General features: G+C 42.9%; 1 protein-coding gene, 1 non-coding gene and 1 pseudogene across 5 annotated transcripts; all 3 read right to left on the reverse strand.

The window, feature by feature from the left end:
- Positions 1-425: 425 nt before the first annotated feature.
- On the reverse strand, positions 426-532 carry LOC118624793. The gene has a single exon (XR_004958463.1). It is a non-coding gene; the product is annotated as a U6 spliceosomal RNA (small nuclear RNA).
- Positions 533-3,068: 2,536 nt separating this feature from the next.
- Positions 3,069-3,553, reverse strand: LOC118623319 (annotated as a pseudogene).
- Positions 3,554-4,918: 1,365 nt separating this feature from the next.
- Positions 4,919-13,215, reverse strand: ING4 (inhibitor of growth family member 4). Of its 4 annotated transcripts, XM_036251671.1 has the most exons (9): positions 13,153-13,185; positions 10,280-10,351; positions 9,692-9,779; positions 7,389-7,555; positions 7,096-7,210; positions 6,822-6,930; positions 6,420-6,567; positions 6,114-6,175; positions 4,919-5,996 (listed from the first exon to the last, which is right to left on the reverse strand). In XM_036251671.1, the coding sequence occupies exons 4-9, from the start codon at positions 7,515-7,517 to the stop codon at positions 5,957-5,959; spliced, it is 603 nt and encodes a 200-aa protein (XP_036107564.1). In that variant the 5' UTR covers positions 7,518-7,555; positions 9,692-9,779; positions 10,280-10,351; positions 13,153-13,185; the 3' UTR covers positions 4,919-5,956. The 4 variants fall into 4 exon arrangements, with proteins under 4 accessions (XP_036107564.1, XP_036107563.1, XP_036107562.1 ...); XM_036251670.1 differs by lacking the exon at positions 9,692-9,779 and having other exon boundaries at positions 4,923-5,996; positions 6,822-6,927; positions 7,105-7,210; positions 13,153-13,215; XM_036251669.1 differs by lacking the exon at positions 9,692-9,779 and having other exon boundaries at positions 5,347-5,996; positions 6,822-6,927; positions 13,153-13,215.
- Positions 13,216-14,634: the final 1,419 nt, after the last annotated feature.

The following is a 14,634-nucleotide window of genomic DNA, read 5'->3' on the forward strand; positions in this document are numbered from 1 at the left end:
GAGTGGGAGAAAGAGAGAGAGAAACATTGACATGAGAGAGACACATCAACTGGTTGCCTCCTGCATGCCCTAACCAGGGCTGGGGACCAAACCACAACCAAGGTACGTGCCCTTGACCAGAATCAAACTCGCAACTCTTTGGTCCTCAGGCCAACGCTCCAATAGCTGAGCCAAACTGGCCAGGACACATTGAGCATCTTTTTATGTCTATTGGCCATCTACATGTCCTCTTTGGAGAAGTGTCTATTCAGATCCTTTGCCCATTTTTAAATTGGATTTGTGTGTGTGTGTGTGTGTGTGTGTGTGTGTGTGTTGTGTTGTATAAGTTCTTTATAAATTTTGGATATTGAACCCTTAGCAAATGTATCATTGGCAAACATGTTCTTCCATTTAGTGTGTTGTCTTTTAATTTTGTCTTGTTTTGTTTTAATATGAAATGCTTCACAAATTTGCATGTCATCCTTGCACAGGGGCCATGCGGATCGTCTCTGTATCCTTCCAATTTTAGTCTATGTGCTGCCGAAGCGAGCACTGTCTTTTAATTTTGTTGATGGTTTCCTTTGCTGTGCAAAAACTTTTTAGTTTGATGTAGTCCCATTTGTTTATTTTTTTCTTTTGTTTCCCTTGCCCGAGGACATATATCAGAAACAAAACTGTTACATGAAATGTCTGAGATTGTACTGCCTATGCTTTTTCTCTAGGATGTTTATGGTTTCCAGTCTTACATTTAATCTTTTTCTTTTTAATCCTCACCAAAGGATAGTTTTCTATTTATCTTCAGATAGAGTGGGAGGGAGAGCGAAAAACATCGACATGAGAGGGACATATTGACTGGTTGCCTCCCACACAAGCTGGACCAGGGCCAGAGACAAATCGCAACCAAGGTACATGCCCTTGGCCGAAATCAAACCCAAGACTCATTGGTCTGCGGGCCAACGCCACTGAGCCAAACCAGCCAGGGCTCTTACATTTAGTCTTTAATCCATTTTGAGTTTATTGTTGTGCATGGTTTAAGAAGGTGTTCTAGTTTCATTTTTTTTTTTTTGCACATATCTGTCCAATTTCCCAACACAATTTATTGAATAGACTGTCTTAATCCCATTGTATGTCCTTGCCTCCTTTGTCAAATATTAATTGACCATAAAGTTGTGGATTTATTTCTGGGCTTTCTATTCTGTTCCATTGATCTATATGTCTGTTTTTATGCCAGTCACTCTTTTTTTAATTTAAAACTTAGGAATTATTTATTTCTGGAATTTCCCATTTAATATGTTTTAAAATGTTATTTTTTTATATTGATTTTAGAGAGGAAGGGAGATGGAGAGAGAAACATCGATCGGCTGCCTTCTGTTCCTACTGGGGATCAAGCCCGAAACCCAGGCATATGCCCCCTGACCAGGGAACCGGGGACCTCTTGGTGCATAGGACAACACTCAATCAACTGAGCCACACTGGCCAGGGCTCCGTTTAATATTTTTGAAACATGGTTGATCACAAGTAACAAACCATATAAAGTGAAACCACAGATAAGGAGATACTACTGTATATACCAATTGACTCTATTTTTTGTTGTTGTTGTTAATCCTCATCCAAGGATATTTAACTTTTTTTTTTCTTTATTGATTTAGAGAGAGAGAAAGGGAGAGGAAGTGATAGAAACATTGATGAGAGAGAACATTGATTGGCCACCTCCTGCATGCCCCCCACTGGAGATCGGTCCCACAACCTGGGCATGTGCCCTGACCGGGAATCTAACTGGCAACCTCCTGGTGCATGGGTCGATGCTCAATCACTGAGCCACACTGGCTGAGCCAGTTGTTTTTATTTTTAAAAGTACCATGGTGTTTCTTTGTTTGTTTTTATCCTCACCCAAGGACATTTTCGCATTTATCTTCAGATAAAGCAGAAGGGAGAAAGGGAGGAAGAGAGAGAGAGAGAGAGAAACATTGATGTGAGAGATATCAACTGGCTGCCACCCACACAACCCCAACTGGGGCTGAAGACAACCGCAACTGAGGTATGTGCCCTTAGCGGGAACCGAACCTGGGTCTCTCTGGTCCACAGGGTGACACTCTAACTGCTGAGCCAAACTGGCAGTAACCCATGCTGTTTTGATTACTATGGCTTTGTAGTATACTTTGATATCAGGTAGCATGATTCCTCCAACTTTGTTCTTCTTTCTTAAGATTGCTATTGCTATTCAGGGTCTTTTGTAGTTTCATATAAATTTTTGAAATATTTGTTCTAGTTCTATGATACATGCCATTGGTATTTTAATTGAAATTGCGTTGAATCTATAGATTGCTTTGGATAGTATGGACATTTTAATGATGTTAATTCTTCCTATCCATGAACACAGTATATGCTTCCACTTATTTGTATCTTCTTCAATTTCTTTTTTCAGTGTTTTATAATTTTCCAAGTATAGGTCTTTTACATCCTTGTTTAAATTTATTCCTAGGTATTTTTTTTTTTTATCCTCACCCGAGGACATCTTTCCATTTTTTACTCAGATAGAGCAGGAAGGAGAGAGAGGAAGAGTGAGAAACATCGATGTGAAAGGGACACATCGAGTGGCCGCCACCCACACGACCCAACCAGGGCCGGGGACAAACTGCAGCCAAGGTACATGCCCTTAGCGGGAACCGAACCCGGGTCTCTGTGGACCACAGGCTGACGCTCTAACCGCTGAGCCAAACCGGCCAGGGCTTCCTAGGTATTTTTTTAAAAATGTAATTGTAAATGGGATTGTTTTCTTTTTTAAAAACACTTTAAAGAAAATTTTTGTGGTTTTATTTTATCATGAGGCATTGAAACATCTGAACAAACCAATATCTGGGTGGTGAGGCAGCTGCTTTCTCCTTCACTTTCTTTGGTTACTAGAGCAACTTGTCAGTAGATTAAAAAACAAAACAGAAACAGCCTTTTGCATTACTTAGGTCTCTCCAAGGCATGCGCTGGTACAAAACAAATTTCTCCTGTCAAATGTAACTAACCTAGCATCCAAACATCATGCACAATACCTAGCTGGCAGCAGTTCACTGCACCCACTTCCACCACAGCCCTGCTCATTTCTGTATGATATTTGGAGCATCTGGAAGAGTGTGAATAGTATCAGTAAGAGGAGGGAGCAGGAAACAGCATGAGTGCCTGGCTGGGAGAAGGTCAGCCAGTTGTGCAGGACAAGCCTGAATATGTCATTGGTGCAAACCCAAGCATTGTTGATGTTCTTTAATAGGAACATCTGGTGGAACCCCATGATGGGGTCTTCATCAACCTTAAGCTGGCCCACAACCATGCTGATGATGCAGCTATCTGTGCCATGGTCCTGTGCCGTGATGCTGTGCTGGATTTTCTGGAATGGAAGGCTAGACAACTTCTCCACAATGGCAGCTTTCCCCTGGAATTGCTGTCCTTCCCATGTAAGGCATGATGCGTCAATCTGAAAACCAGAAAATGTAAATTGTCCCTAGTTGGATTCTGTCATTATCAAATAACTGGCAGTAATGTTGAAACTGGATCCAATCTGTTCCCAAATTGGTTTGTCTCCCATTCTGCAGTTTCACCCAGCCTCATTGAGACCCAAGAAGCTGGCACTGGGATTGTTTTCTTAGTTTCCCTTCCTGATACTTCATTACTGGTGTATAAAAATGCAACTGAGCCCAGGCCGGTGTGCTTAATGGTTAGAGCATTGGCCCTTGGACCAAAGGATCTCAGGTTCAATTCCCACTTAAGGGCATGTATCTGGGCAGGTTTGATCCCAGCCCCAGTAGAGGCACATATGGGAGGCAACCAATCGATGTGTCTCTCTCACACTAATGCCCACCCCCCTTCCTTTCACTCTACAAAAATCAATGGAAAAAATATCCTTGGGTGAAGATTTTAAAAATGCAACTGATGTCTGGATATTTATTTTGTATCTTGCTACTTTACTGAATTCATTTATCAGTTCTAGTAGTGTTTTGGTAGGATCTTTAGTGTTCTCTATATACAGTATCATGTCATCTGCAAATAGTGACAGTTTTACTTTTTCCTTTCCAATTTGGATGCCTTTTTTTTTTTTCCTTCTTGTCTGATCACTGTGGCTAGGACTCTGAAAGTTTTTATCACAAATGGGTGCTGGGTTTTATCAAATACCTTTTCTGCATCTATTGGTATGATCATTTAATTGTTATCTTTCATTTTGTTTATGTGGCATATCTTGTTTATTGATTTGCAGATATTGTACAAACCTTGCATCTCTGGAATAAATCCCACTTGATCATGGTATATGATCTTTTTAAATGTATTGCTGGATCTGGTTAGCTAATATTTTGTTGAGGATTTTAGCATCTATGTTCATCAGGATTATTGGAGTATAATTTTCTTTCTTTGTAGCGCCTTTATCTGGTTTTGGAATTAGAATTATGCTGGTCTCATAAAATGAGTTTGGGAGTCTTCCCTCCTTTTGAGTTTTTTTTTGGAAGAGTTTGAGAATTATAGGTGTTAGTTCTTTGAATGTTTGGTTAAAAAAAATTCACCTGAGAAGCTATCCAGTCCAGGATTTCTGTTTGTTGGGAGTTTTTATTACCTTTGATGGTGTAGGTCCTGTGTAGTTCTTTTTAAAAATATGCTTTTATTGATTTTTTAGAGAGGAAAGGAGAGAGAGAGAAATATCAATGTTAGGGAGCATCAATTGGCTGCCTCCTGCACGCCCCCTACTGGGGACTGAGCCCAAAACCTGGGAGTGCACCTGACCAGGAATCAAACTGGGACCTCTCAGTCCATGGAACAACTCAGTTCACTGAGCCACACTGGCCGGATGGTCATGTGTAGTTCCTTATGTGCATCACCTTATTTCTTTTCCAATTAATCCTATACTGTATACTATTATTATCCCTGTTTTACAGATGAGAAAACATGCTTCAAGAAACAATTTGCCCATAGATAGGCCTAAGTGAGTATAGGTAGGGTTCTCAGGCAGCAGATATGGAATATACAAAACAAAGTCAGGGCCTACCTAGGTAGAAACCAGAGAGGAATCCTCCAGGTAAGAAATAAGCCAAAAGGTGAAACAAAGAGTAGGGGTCAGGTACAGGGAGCTCAGGTGTAAACACAGCTCAGTCTAGGGAAATGGTTTGCCAGTGGAAACCCCTGGTCTGAGGTATCCTCCTCCCCAGCCAAAACCAGCTTTGTCTTTCCCAGTGGAGAAGTTGTGGATTCTGGTGCACCTCTGGTTCCATGTCTTGTTTTACTTTTTGCATGTCATCCTCTTGCCTCTTATCCAACTCAGAGAATGCAAAAACAAAAGAAAAAAATGCTTAGCACAAGTACTAAAATGGTGTTTCTATAAAAAACACAACAGGCCAATAGGTATAGCTTTTATTCACCTATCCAAGTTCCTTTACATGTGGCTTATCTGATCCCACCTTGCCCCCTTTCCCATTCACAAGGCCAGGACGAAGCCTCTCGGCACATAGGAAGGGGTGGCCCTTCAACTAGGGCTACAGCCCAGATAAGCTTGGGGAGCCCCCACTATGGAAAAAGCAGGAAGAGAACAATGAAAGTGTATTACACCATAGCCCCTCATAGGGTGGAGGGACTAAGGAGGGTTGGGGGAATACCCCCACGATACTGCCCCAGTCCTTAAATACAAAGCAAGGGGAGTAAAGAGGACTGTCCCTTGGAAATACAGCACCAACCTCAGCATGGAGGCAAAGGACAGTGGGCAAGACCACTTCCTTCTGAAAGGAGTGGGCTGAATGAGAGCATATACCCTAGTGGCTACGGCACCCCTCTCTACCAGGATTTGGATGCAGCCTCAGCACCAGTAGTGAGGACAGGGGAGGAGAAAGGATGACAACACTGTGCCATCCACTTCTCCCTGAACACCCTGGCCCCAGCACAGGCATTCCTCTCCCCACTAGCCCAGGTCAGGGGATGTGGAAGAAACTGTGTCAGAATCCAAGGCCCTTATCTATTTCTTCTTCCGTTCTTGGGAGCAGCGTGGGCAAAACCTAAAAAGAAATAAACAGAACGTGATAGAAAAGGGGAGGAAGAAAGTGCGTGAAGGGGAGAATGCCCTCTGCCACTCAGCGTAGGGACAGTCCAGCTCCTACAACTCTCTCACTCACCATTTCCCTCGAGGCTTGGTTGTCAGCCCCACACAGGCAAAGTGGAACCACTCAATGGAACACTAGAAAAGATGGAAGCAGCAGAAGTCAAGGCAGGTTGGGGCAGAGGAAAAAAAGAGAAGCCCTCCCCTCATAGATTCCTTAGGAGTATTCCCATCCCTTTGGAGAATTCCTAGAGGTCCCAAGGCCAAACAACTCCAACCACCTTCTTCCTATCCTGATGTCCCACTATTCAACCATTTCCGCCCCCCTCGTTTCCACTCCATGTCCCCAGAACCTGCCATCCTGAGGCAAAACGGTTCTCACATCAGGATTGTCACAGCCAATCATCTCTCCATAGGAGACCTGGTGACAAAGGCAATAGGTGGGTTCGTTGGGATCCACAGGCATATCCAACACATCAGAGGGATGGACACTGCCAAAGGTCACTGAGGGCATTCCATACTCAGGACTTCTGTATACCAAGAGGAAAAGAAAGTGTCATCTGAAGGAAGGGAAGCTACAACTTGAGACTCTCAGAGGTGGCTGAAGGGGATCCTGGTGGGGCAAGTGATGCGGGGCTTCTTCTCTGTCCAGCAGATACCAAAATGGTAAGGAGAAAAAACGACACAGAGGACAGAGAAAGTGGTAAGGGGTAGTGCAAGGAGGGAGTGGGGTCATAGGAGAGAAGAGTATGTTATCTGGCAAAGTGCTCCCTGATACACTCACGGGCGTACAAGTTTTAACTTCTTCTGGGCAGCCTTGGGGGCTTCTTCATCTGAGTTTTTCCCTTTAGAACGAGCACGGGCAGCTTTTTTCTCCTTTTGAGTCCGGCCTTCTAGGAAAGAGGGGAAAAGCCGAAAGGCAGGGAGACAGAGAGATGGGTTAAGTCCTCCTTCTTCCCCCTCTTTGCAGCCTGGTGCTCCTCCCTCATAGCTGAAGAGCTGGCTTCTTCTCCCTCTGAATCCTCGACCCGCTTCTCACAGTCCACCCCCCTCCTCACTCTTTTTGCCTTTGCTGGAAGAGCTGTCATAGTCACTTGACTCAATCTGTTTCTCCTTCAAATCAGCCTCAAAACGAGCCAGGTCTGTGTCCAGTCGCCGAATGTGTTTGTCCACCTGGGTGGAAAGGAAGGAGAAGAAGAGGTACAAGGCTGATGCCAGTAAAAGAAAATAGGCTAAGGCAGATTTTGTGAATCTCCCAGACCCAAAACAGATCCCAACACAGCTGAAGGAAGGGTCTAGGACCCTCAGGAATAGATGGGAGGTAGGTGGGGAGCCATGAACAGGGCCATACCATCTCATAGGTCTGCATGGCAAGCTGCACCTTGTCGTCACCAAATTCCTTGCACTTGCCATAGGCTTCCTGGATCTGTTTGAGAAGGGCCAATTTTTCCTCGGAGCTCAGGTTGCGGGCGCTACTCATATACTCAGTGGCCAACTTGTCAATTTCAGCCTTCAGGTCTACAACAGAGAGAGGCCTGGTCACAATGGCCCCTGAGTGGCTATAGGTGATACACACTTCTTCCTCTTGTTCTTTGGACCTTTTCCATTGACCATAACCTTTGAATTAAAACGTGCTGAATGTTCATAGGTACTATGCCATGTACTCAAGTAATACAAATTGATAATATTTGTTTTAAAGGTGCCTTCAGGTGCTGCAAACATTGCTCTCAGAGTTGGAACTTAAATTGTTGAAACACAATGAGGGATCCTTTGCACACTGCACTAATACAAAGTATGTTTTTGTTGTTGTCTGAAGATGCTTCTTTGCAGGGCTTGCTGCTGCTTCTTGAAGGACAAATTTTTGTCTCAAAAGCCACTTGGTTTCTTGTTGCAAATATATGCCACAACAGCTCGGAGTGCTGTAGACAAGGCTGGGTCATCTGCTACTGCTGGCTTCCAGGTCTGTGCATCTATAGTTCACATCATTTATTTATTTTTTCTTTATTTATTTTAGAGAGAGAGGAAGGGAGAGGGAGAGAGAGACAGAAACATCCACGAGAGAGAACATTGACTGGCTGGCTCCTTCATGCCCCTCACTGGGGATTTGGCCCACAATCTGGACATGTGCCCTGACCAGGAATCAAACCAGTGACCTCTTGGTGCATGGGTTGATGCTCAACCACTGAGCCATACCGCCTGGGCTCCATTTATTTATTTATTTATTTTTTTTTTTATCCTCACCCGAGGACATTTTTCGATATTTTGTTCAGATAGAGGGAGAGGGAGAGAGAGAGAGAGAAACATCGACGTGAAAGCTACACATCGAGTGGCTGCCACCCACACGACCCAACCAGGGCTGGGGACAAACTGCAACCAAGGTACGTGCCCCTAGCGGGAACTGAACCCGGGTCTCTCCGGACCACAGGCCGACGCTCTAACCGCTGAGCCAAACCGGCCAGGGCTTATTTTTTAATATATATATTTTTTATTGATTTTTTGGAGAGAAACATTGATGTGAGAGAGAAACATTGATTGGCTGCCTCCTGTATGCCCCTTAATGGGGATTGAGCCCACAACCTGGGCATGTGCCCTGACTGGGAATCCAACCAGGACCTCTCAGTCCATGGGATGATGCTCAATCCACTGAGCCACACAAGCTGGACTGATTTTTTTTTTTAGATAGAGTGGAAAGGAGGAAGGGAGAGAGAAGAACATCAATGTGAGAGAAACACATCGATTGGTTGCCTCCCACATGACTCCGACTGGGGCCAGGGATCAAACCCACAACCCAGGTACATTCCCTTGACCAATAATTGAACTGGAGACTCTTCGGTCCTTGGGCTGATGCTCTAACCGCTGAGCCTAATCAGTCAGGGCTTAATCCAAACATTTTATTTATTTATTTTTAAATATATCTTTATTGATTTTAGAACGAGAGGAAGGGAGGAGAGTCAGAAAGAGAAACAATGATGTGGGAGACACATTGATTGGCTGCCTTCCACATGTCCCACATTGGGGATCAAGCCTATAACCTGGGTATGCACCCTGACTGGGAATTGAACCAGCGACTCTTTGGTGCATGGGACAACGCTCAACCCCTGAGCCACACAGGCCAGGGGTAGGCCAAACATAGTAATATTGGAAAGCTGGTGATGTCCTTAGAAACTGAGACTATAAATATTTACTGCCTAATACTTGGTAGGGATCATAAAAAATGATGACAAAAAAGAGACAGAAGCATGACTGTAACATAGTGCAGCAACAGTAACAGGAAGGACTGCGCAAACACTATTGCTATGCTCCACTTCTTCAAGGCCCTTGGAGGAAACTGAAAAAACATGTAGTTTGATAATCTCCAACTGACCTTTCAGTACATAAACTCAAGAGTTGGAACTATATTACAAAGAAAGTAAGCTGGTTCTCAGAATTCAGCAGGCAGTTCTCAAGGGCCTACATCCAGGATTTTAAGATGATGTTCACCTTTTCATGAGTAAACTTACCCCAAGTAAATTAAATCACAGTGTTAGGTATTCTATTATCAGCTTGTTACATTCTTGAGCATGGTTTCATAAGGATGGAAGATAAGACCTGTATATCCTTCAGCAGGTGTGGGGGATAGCTCCAACAGACATCTTTGATTTTGAAGAGACCAACCTGACCACTGCAGTATAGCCTCAGGGTCCAAGTGAATGCCTCAACTTGTTCAACTTCCAAGGAAGGCCACAGATGGTATCTAGTGCTTCTGTAAGGTTGAAGAATACAGTGTAGAGATCCTGATGTTAATTGTGCTTTTCCTTCTTTTTTTTCTCTTTCTCTCTAAGAACTTCTCATACAGCAAAGCTCCTGTCTACCAAAGTGAGTTGCAGTCTAAAGCCACGCTGAATTTGTGACAGTAACATTAACAATGGAGGAGAAAGATTCTAGCCTTCCTATATATTTATTAAACATGGAGAACAGACATGATTCTAGAGTTGACTTTGGTTTGTTGAATTCTTCTTGAGGAAGATATAAAGAACATAGCATCTCTGAATTCTTGAGGTACTGTTGCAATATTCCATTTGTTATGGAAAGGCTGATATAGAAATGCAGATCATTATTACTCTCCTTTTAAGAAATGCAAGAGAGTACAGAGAGAGAAGCCAAAGTTCTCCACATCAGACCAGATGATATGGTAACACAGAATAGAAAAAGAAATGATCACATACACTTAATATATACATGGACTCCTTACTCTGTACATACCCTCTGTTCTTTGGTCCAGGTCCCTCATGAGCTGAAAGTTTCTCTGCAGCTCAAAGGGGAGGTTTTCAATACCTAGAGAGAAGAGGAGAAACTAAGACTCAGTGGACTTCATAGGTTTTATAGCTGCTTTTAAAGTATAGATCCGCAAAAGGATTCAGGTTTCCCTCCTTTGAACTGTTGGACAGCATTCATCATTCCTTCCTCAGAAGAGGCTGCTGTCTGCCTCTCTCCACAACTAACCCCTCCATCTTTGCACAGCTTTCCCACCCTTTCCTCCTTCAGTGACTTACTCTACAAATCAGCCCTTCCCTTTCCTTTATTTTCAATCTCTGTCTTCAAGCTCCTTGCTCTCAATTTACAAATACCCTCCTGGTATCTTCCACCACTCATCACATACTCACTTCCAATCTGCTCTCCATACAGTAGCCAGATATTCTTTTTAAAAATGCAAATCTAAATCTAATCAAGTTACTTTCCTGCTTATAACCCTACAGTAATCCCTAGAGCACTATTCCTAGCCCTGCTCTGCACTTTCTGGCCCTTGCTTACCTCACACCAGCCTTAATTCATGTCAGTCACCCTTTGTGTTCTCACTGCTCTGATCATACTGGCCTTCTCTGAGTGCCTGGAACATGCCAGCATTCTTCCTGTCACTTCCTGGCTTTTCACAGGCTGCTTTCTGTGCCTGGAATGAACCATCCGGTCTTCCTCATCCCACCTCCACCATACCTCTTGGCCTACTAAGTTCCTGTTTATTTTTCAAAGTTCAGCTCAACCCCAATTTCCCCAGACTCCAATAAAAACCCTGGATTTTGCTATAAAGTTATTATATCTCTACACTTCTTTGCACTTATCCACTATAATTAAATAATTAATTATGTAATTAGTTACAGTATTTTTGGTATCTATCTCCCCAGCATTCCAGAAGGGCGGGGCATGCCTGATTTCTTCTCCTATTTCCCTAGTGTTTAGAAGTATAATTTGCAAAAGCTCCTCAATAAATACTTGTATAAATATGTGAATTCTTAAGTCCGTCCCATAAAAGAAAAATCTTTTTGCATGACTATCCTTCAAAGTTTTTAATGCCTCCACTGCTTGAGCCTAGAACAGATCTGCTACCACCAGTTTACTGAGATTACTTTAAGTCACCAATGACTTATGAAAGCAAATTATGTTATCATTCCTATCCTAAAATATATGTCTGCAGCAGTTGGTGCCATCTTCTCTCCTTTGAGTAACTTTTTTCCCCTTAGGATTCTGAATCTCATCATACACTTACTGATAATTCCCATACTGATGTTTCCATAGCCTGTCCCATATATGTTAATGTTTTCTTGAGATTACTCTTTAACCCTCTCATTTTCTCACTTGTTTTCTCTGAATGATTTTGAGCTCATTCATTCTCATGGATACAATTACCATTTCTATGCTTAAGTCTAAACCAAATTAAATATATTGCTGTTACACCTGAGTTTCCTCTCTTGTTGATGACACACTGTCTACCTCACTTCCTAAGCAGGGAATCAAGACATCACCTTAGATCCTTCCTTCTTTCTCAACCACTTAGTCATTCGGTTAGTCCTGTCATATTTAACTCCTAAATATTTCCATCACTCCCTGATATAAGGTCCTCATCTCTAAGATGGACTGTTATCAGTAACTGATCTCCCTATTACAAAGGTTATCATGCTCCAATTTATCATACATCAGTTATTTCCCTTATAAAAATCACTCTATTTAAAAAATCTGTTGGTTCCTCACTAAAGTGCAAGTTTCTTAGCTAGGCTTTAAAAGATCTTGCACAATTTAGCCCCCACCTCTTTCTCCAGTCTCACTTTCCATTCTTCCACCTTAGAGTCCTATATATCAAACACTCTGACCTCACTTTTCCCTGACCTTGCCACAAACCCATCATAATACTTTTGCTGATATTTCCCCCAACCTGCAATTCCCTTTCTCTTTCCACATTGGCAAATAAATATGACTCTATTCTAACATCACATCCTCTGTAAAGCTTTATCTACATCCCCAGGTAATTAGCTTCCTTCTCCAGTGTTACTAAGTGTCCTTCTAATGTATTTTTAGTATGTCACTTGTCACACTTTTATATTTATTAGAAAAATCTGTTTCCTAGTAGACTATGAGCCCTTGAGGGTAAGGGCTGTCTTATTGTTTTTTAAATATCCCCAGTACCTGCTATTATGTCTGTCCCATAATGAATGAATGAATGAATGGTTCCCAAGACTAAGACAAATATAAGCATAGGGTGACAGGCTTTGTGACAGAGTGGGTTACATAAACGGCATTAACATAACACCAGATTTCCATTCGAAGGGAATTGGGTCTTTACTCCAAGAAGATAAGCGTTCCAGTTCATCATTTAACAGTGATCACTCATAACCCCCCCCCCCCATTCCCATGAGAAGCTTCTTCTGGAAAAGAACTAAGCCAAGGAGCCGCGAGATCTTTGTCGCTGCTCCAAATGGCAGTGAGTGATATACGAAAACAACCAGATATACCTTCTGCAAAAGGGGGGAATGATTTGAAATAATTTGAGAAAAAATAGAAACCCGAGGCTGGAAACCCTGAAGATGGGGGCAGCAAATATTTTCCCGGCTACATCCAACAGCCCTGCAAGCGACATCTATCAGCCCCACCGCGCAGCCCCTCCCTCATCTACACCTAAAAGCAGGGGTTCTACCCTGCTGCCCCGCCCCCTCTTTCTTCACACCCTTCAATATTTTCTCTCCCGGAAACCCTTTCACAATTGCGACCTTCTAACCACCGGGACTTCGAGGCCATAGACCTCCTCAGCCCCGACTCCCGCCCCACCACTCTGTGACCCCTGACCCCCTCCTCCAGCCTGCTCTTACTGTCCAGATAATGTTCCAAATACATCCCCGCAGCCATCTTGAAGCAAAACAAAGCAACTTCCGATCAGCCCCGGAAGTGACTGAAACGCGACAGACGCTAAGCTATTATTCTTGGGTTAGGGCCTTTCCGCCCTTAAAGAGAACTTCCGCCCTTAGTAAATTATCCGCCGGGACACATCCGCCCGATGTCAACACTTGTCCTTTTGCGCAAGTATCCAGGACCGCCGGTAGAGGCACCCTGAAGCGGCTTGAGCCCACTTCCGCCCTTACTGAGCCCCCATACGCGACAGACCGCGGCAGTCATGACGTCACGGGAGGGCGCCATTTTGCATTTCCTACCAAACTTTTTTTCCCTCCAAAACGGGAATGTGTGGTAATGAGGATGAAACCCCCCCTCACAAAACCTGCCTCTTAGATTGTATTTCATAAATATCTCTTTTTAGCACCTGGCGAATCATTCACCCCTTTTGCAGAATATAAATCTGGTGACTGCTCCCGGCTGAATCAAGACTTTCTCCAAGGCAGCTTAGCTTCTTAAGGAAGCTGGGGAGGCAAACCGATTGTTGTGAGATTTAAACCATCGGCATTTCTGTTCCCTCACATGAACACCAACTGCCCAGGATTATTTAACATGGAAAAAGTAGATTGTTTATCAACTTTGCTTATAAATACAAATAATCTATAATCCTCACAATAAATCTATTAATTGTCCACACCTCTTGTCAGTATTCTTGTCCTTTTACATTCAAATACATTCTCATATAAAATGACATAGTACTTCTGGCCCTCCCCTTTTGTTTTTGTCTCCCTTTTTATTTGAGTTTATATACGATGTAAACTAGCACCATGATTCTGAAAGGATTGGGACATGGAGCTGTCACAACTGGGTCAGTTAGATGCCAGGTATCACCCTGCTCAGCTACAGTACAACGAAGACAATGCTTGTCATCAGGATGGAAAGCAATCAAGTGCATGATAGGTTGTGACCACACTAGTGAAACAGAACTCAAAGACCATTACCTAATAGTGATGTTAGTAAGACAGTGTTTTGGAGAGCATTGTCACTCCTAACTCACACATTCTTGATAATTACCAATGTTGTGTGCTAAGTGTTTAATGAAACAGATTTTCAGCCACATAATTTTGACCAAATGTGTGAAGTATTAAGTGAAACCCCATGTTTACTGCAGAGCAGATTGGTAACACATGGAAATAGAACCTAGATTCCACTCTAAAATGTCATGCCCATGGGTAAATAATTTAAGTTCTGTGCTGATTTCCTTGTAAAATGAAAATAATAGTATCTACTTCATAGGGCCATTGCTATGAGTTTAGCATATAATTTTTTATAAAGTAGATTCTGGTTCTAATACCTGTGATGAAGGTAGGGGCTATAAGGGTCTTTTTAACTGTTGGTGAGAACAAGGGGAAAAGCAGTTAATATTCAGGAAGCTAACAAATATTGGCATACTTGGTCATGTG

This window comes from Molossus molossus, unplaced genomic scaffold (genome assembly GCF_014108415.1).
Source record: "Molossus molossus isolate mMolMol1 unplaced genomic scaffold, mMolMol1.p scaffold_m16_p_10, whole genome shotgun sequence".
NCBI classification, from domain to species: Eukaryota; Metazoa; Chordata; class Mammalia; order Chiroptera; family Molossidae; genus Molossus; species Molossus molossus.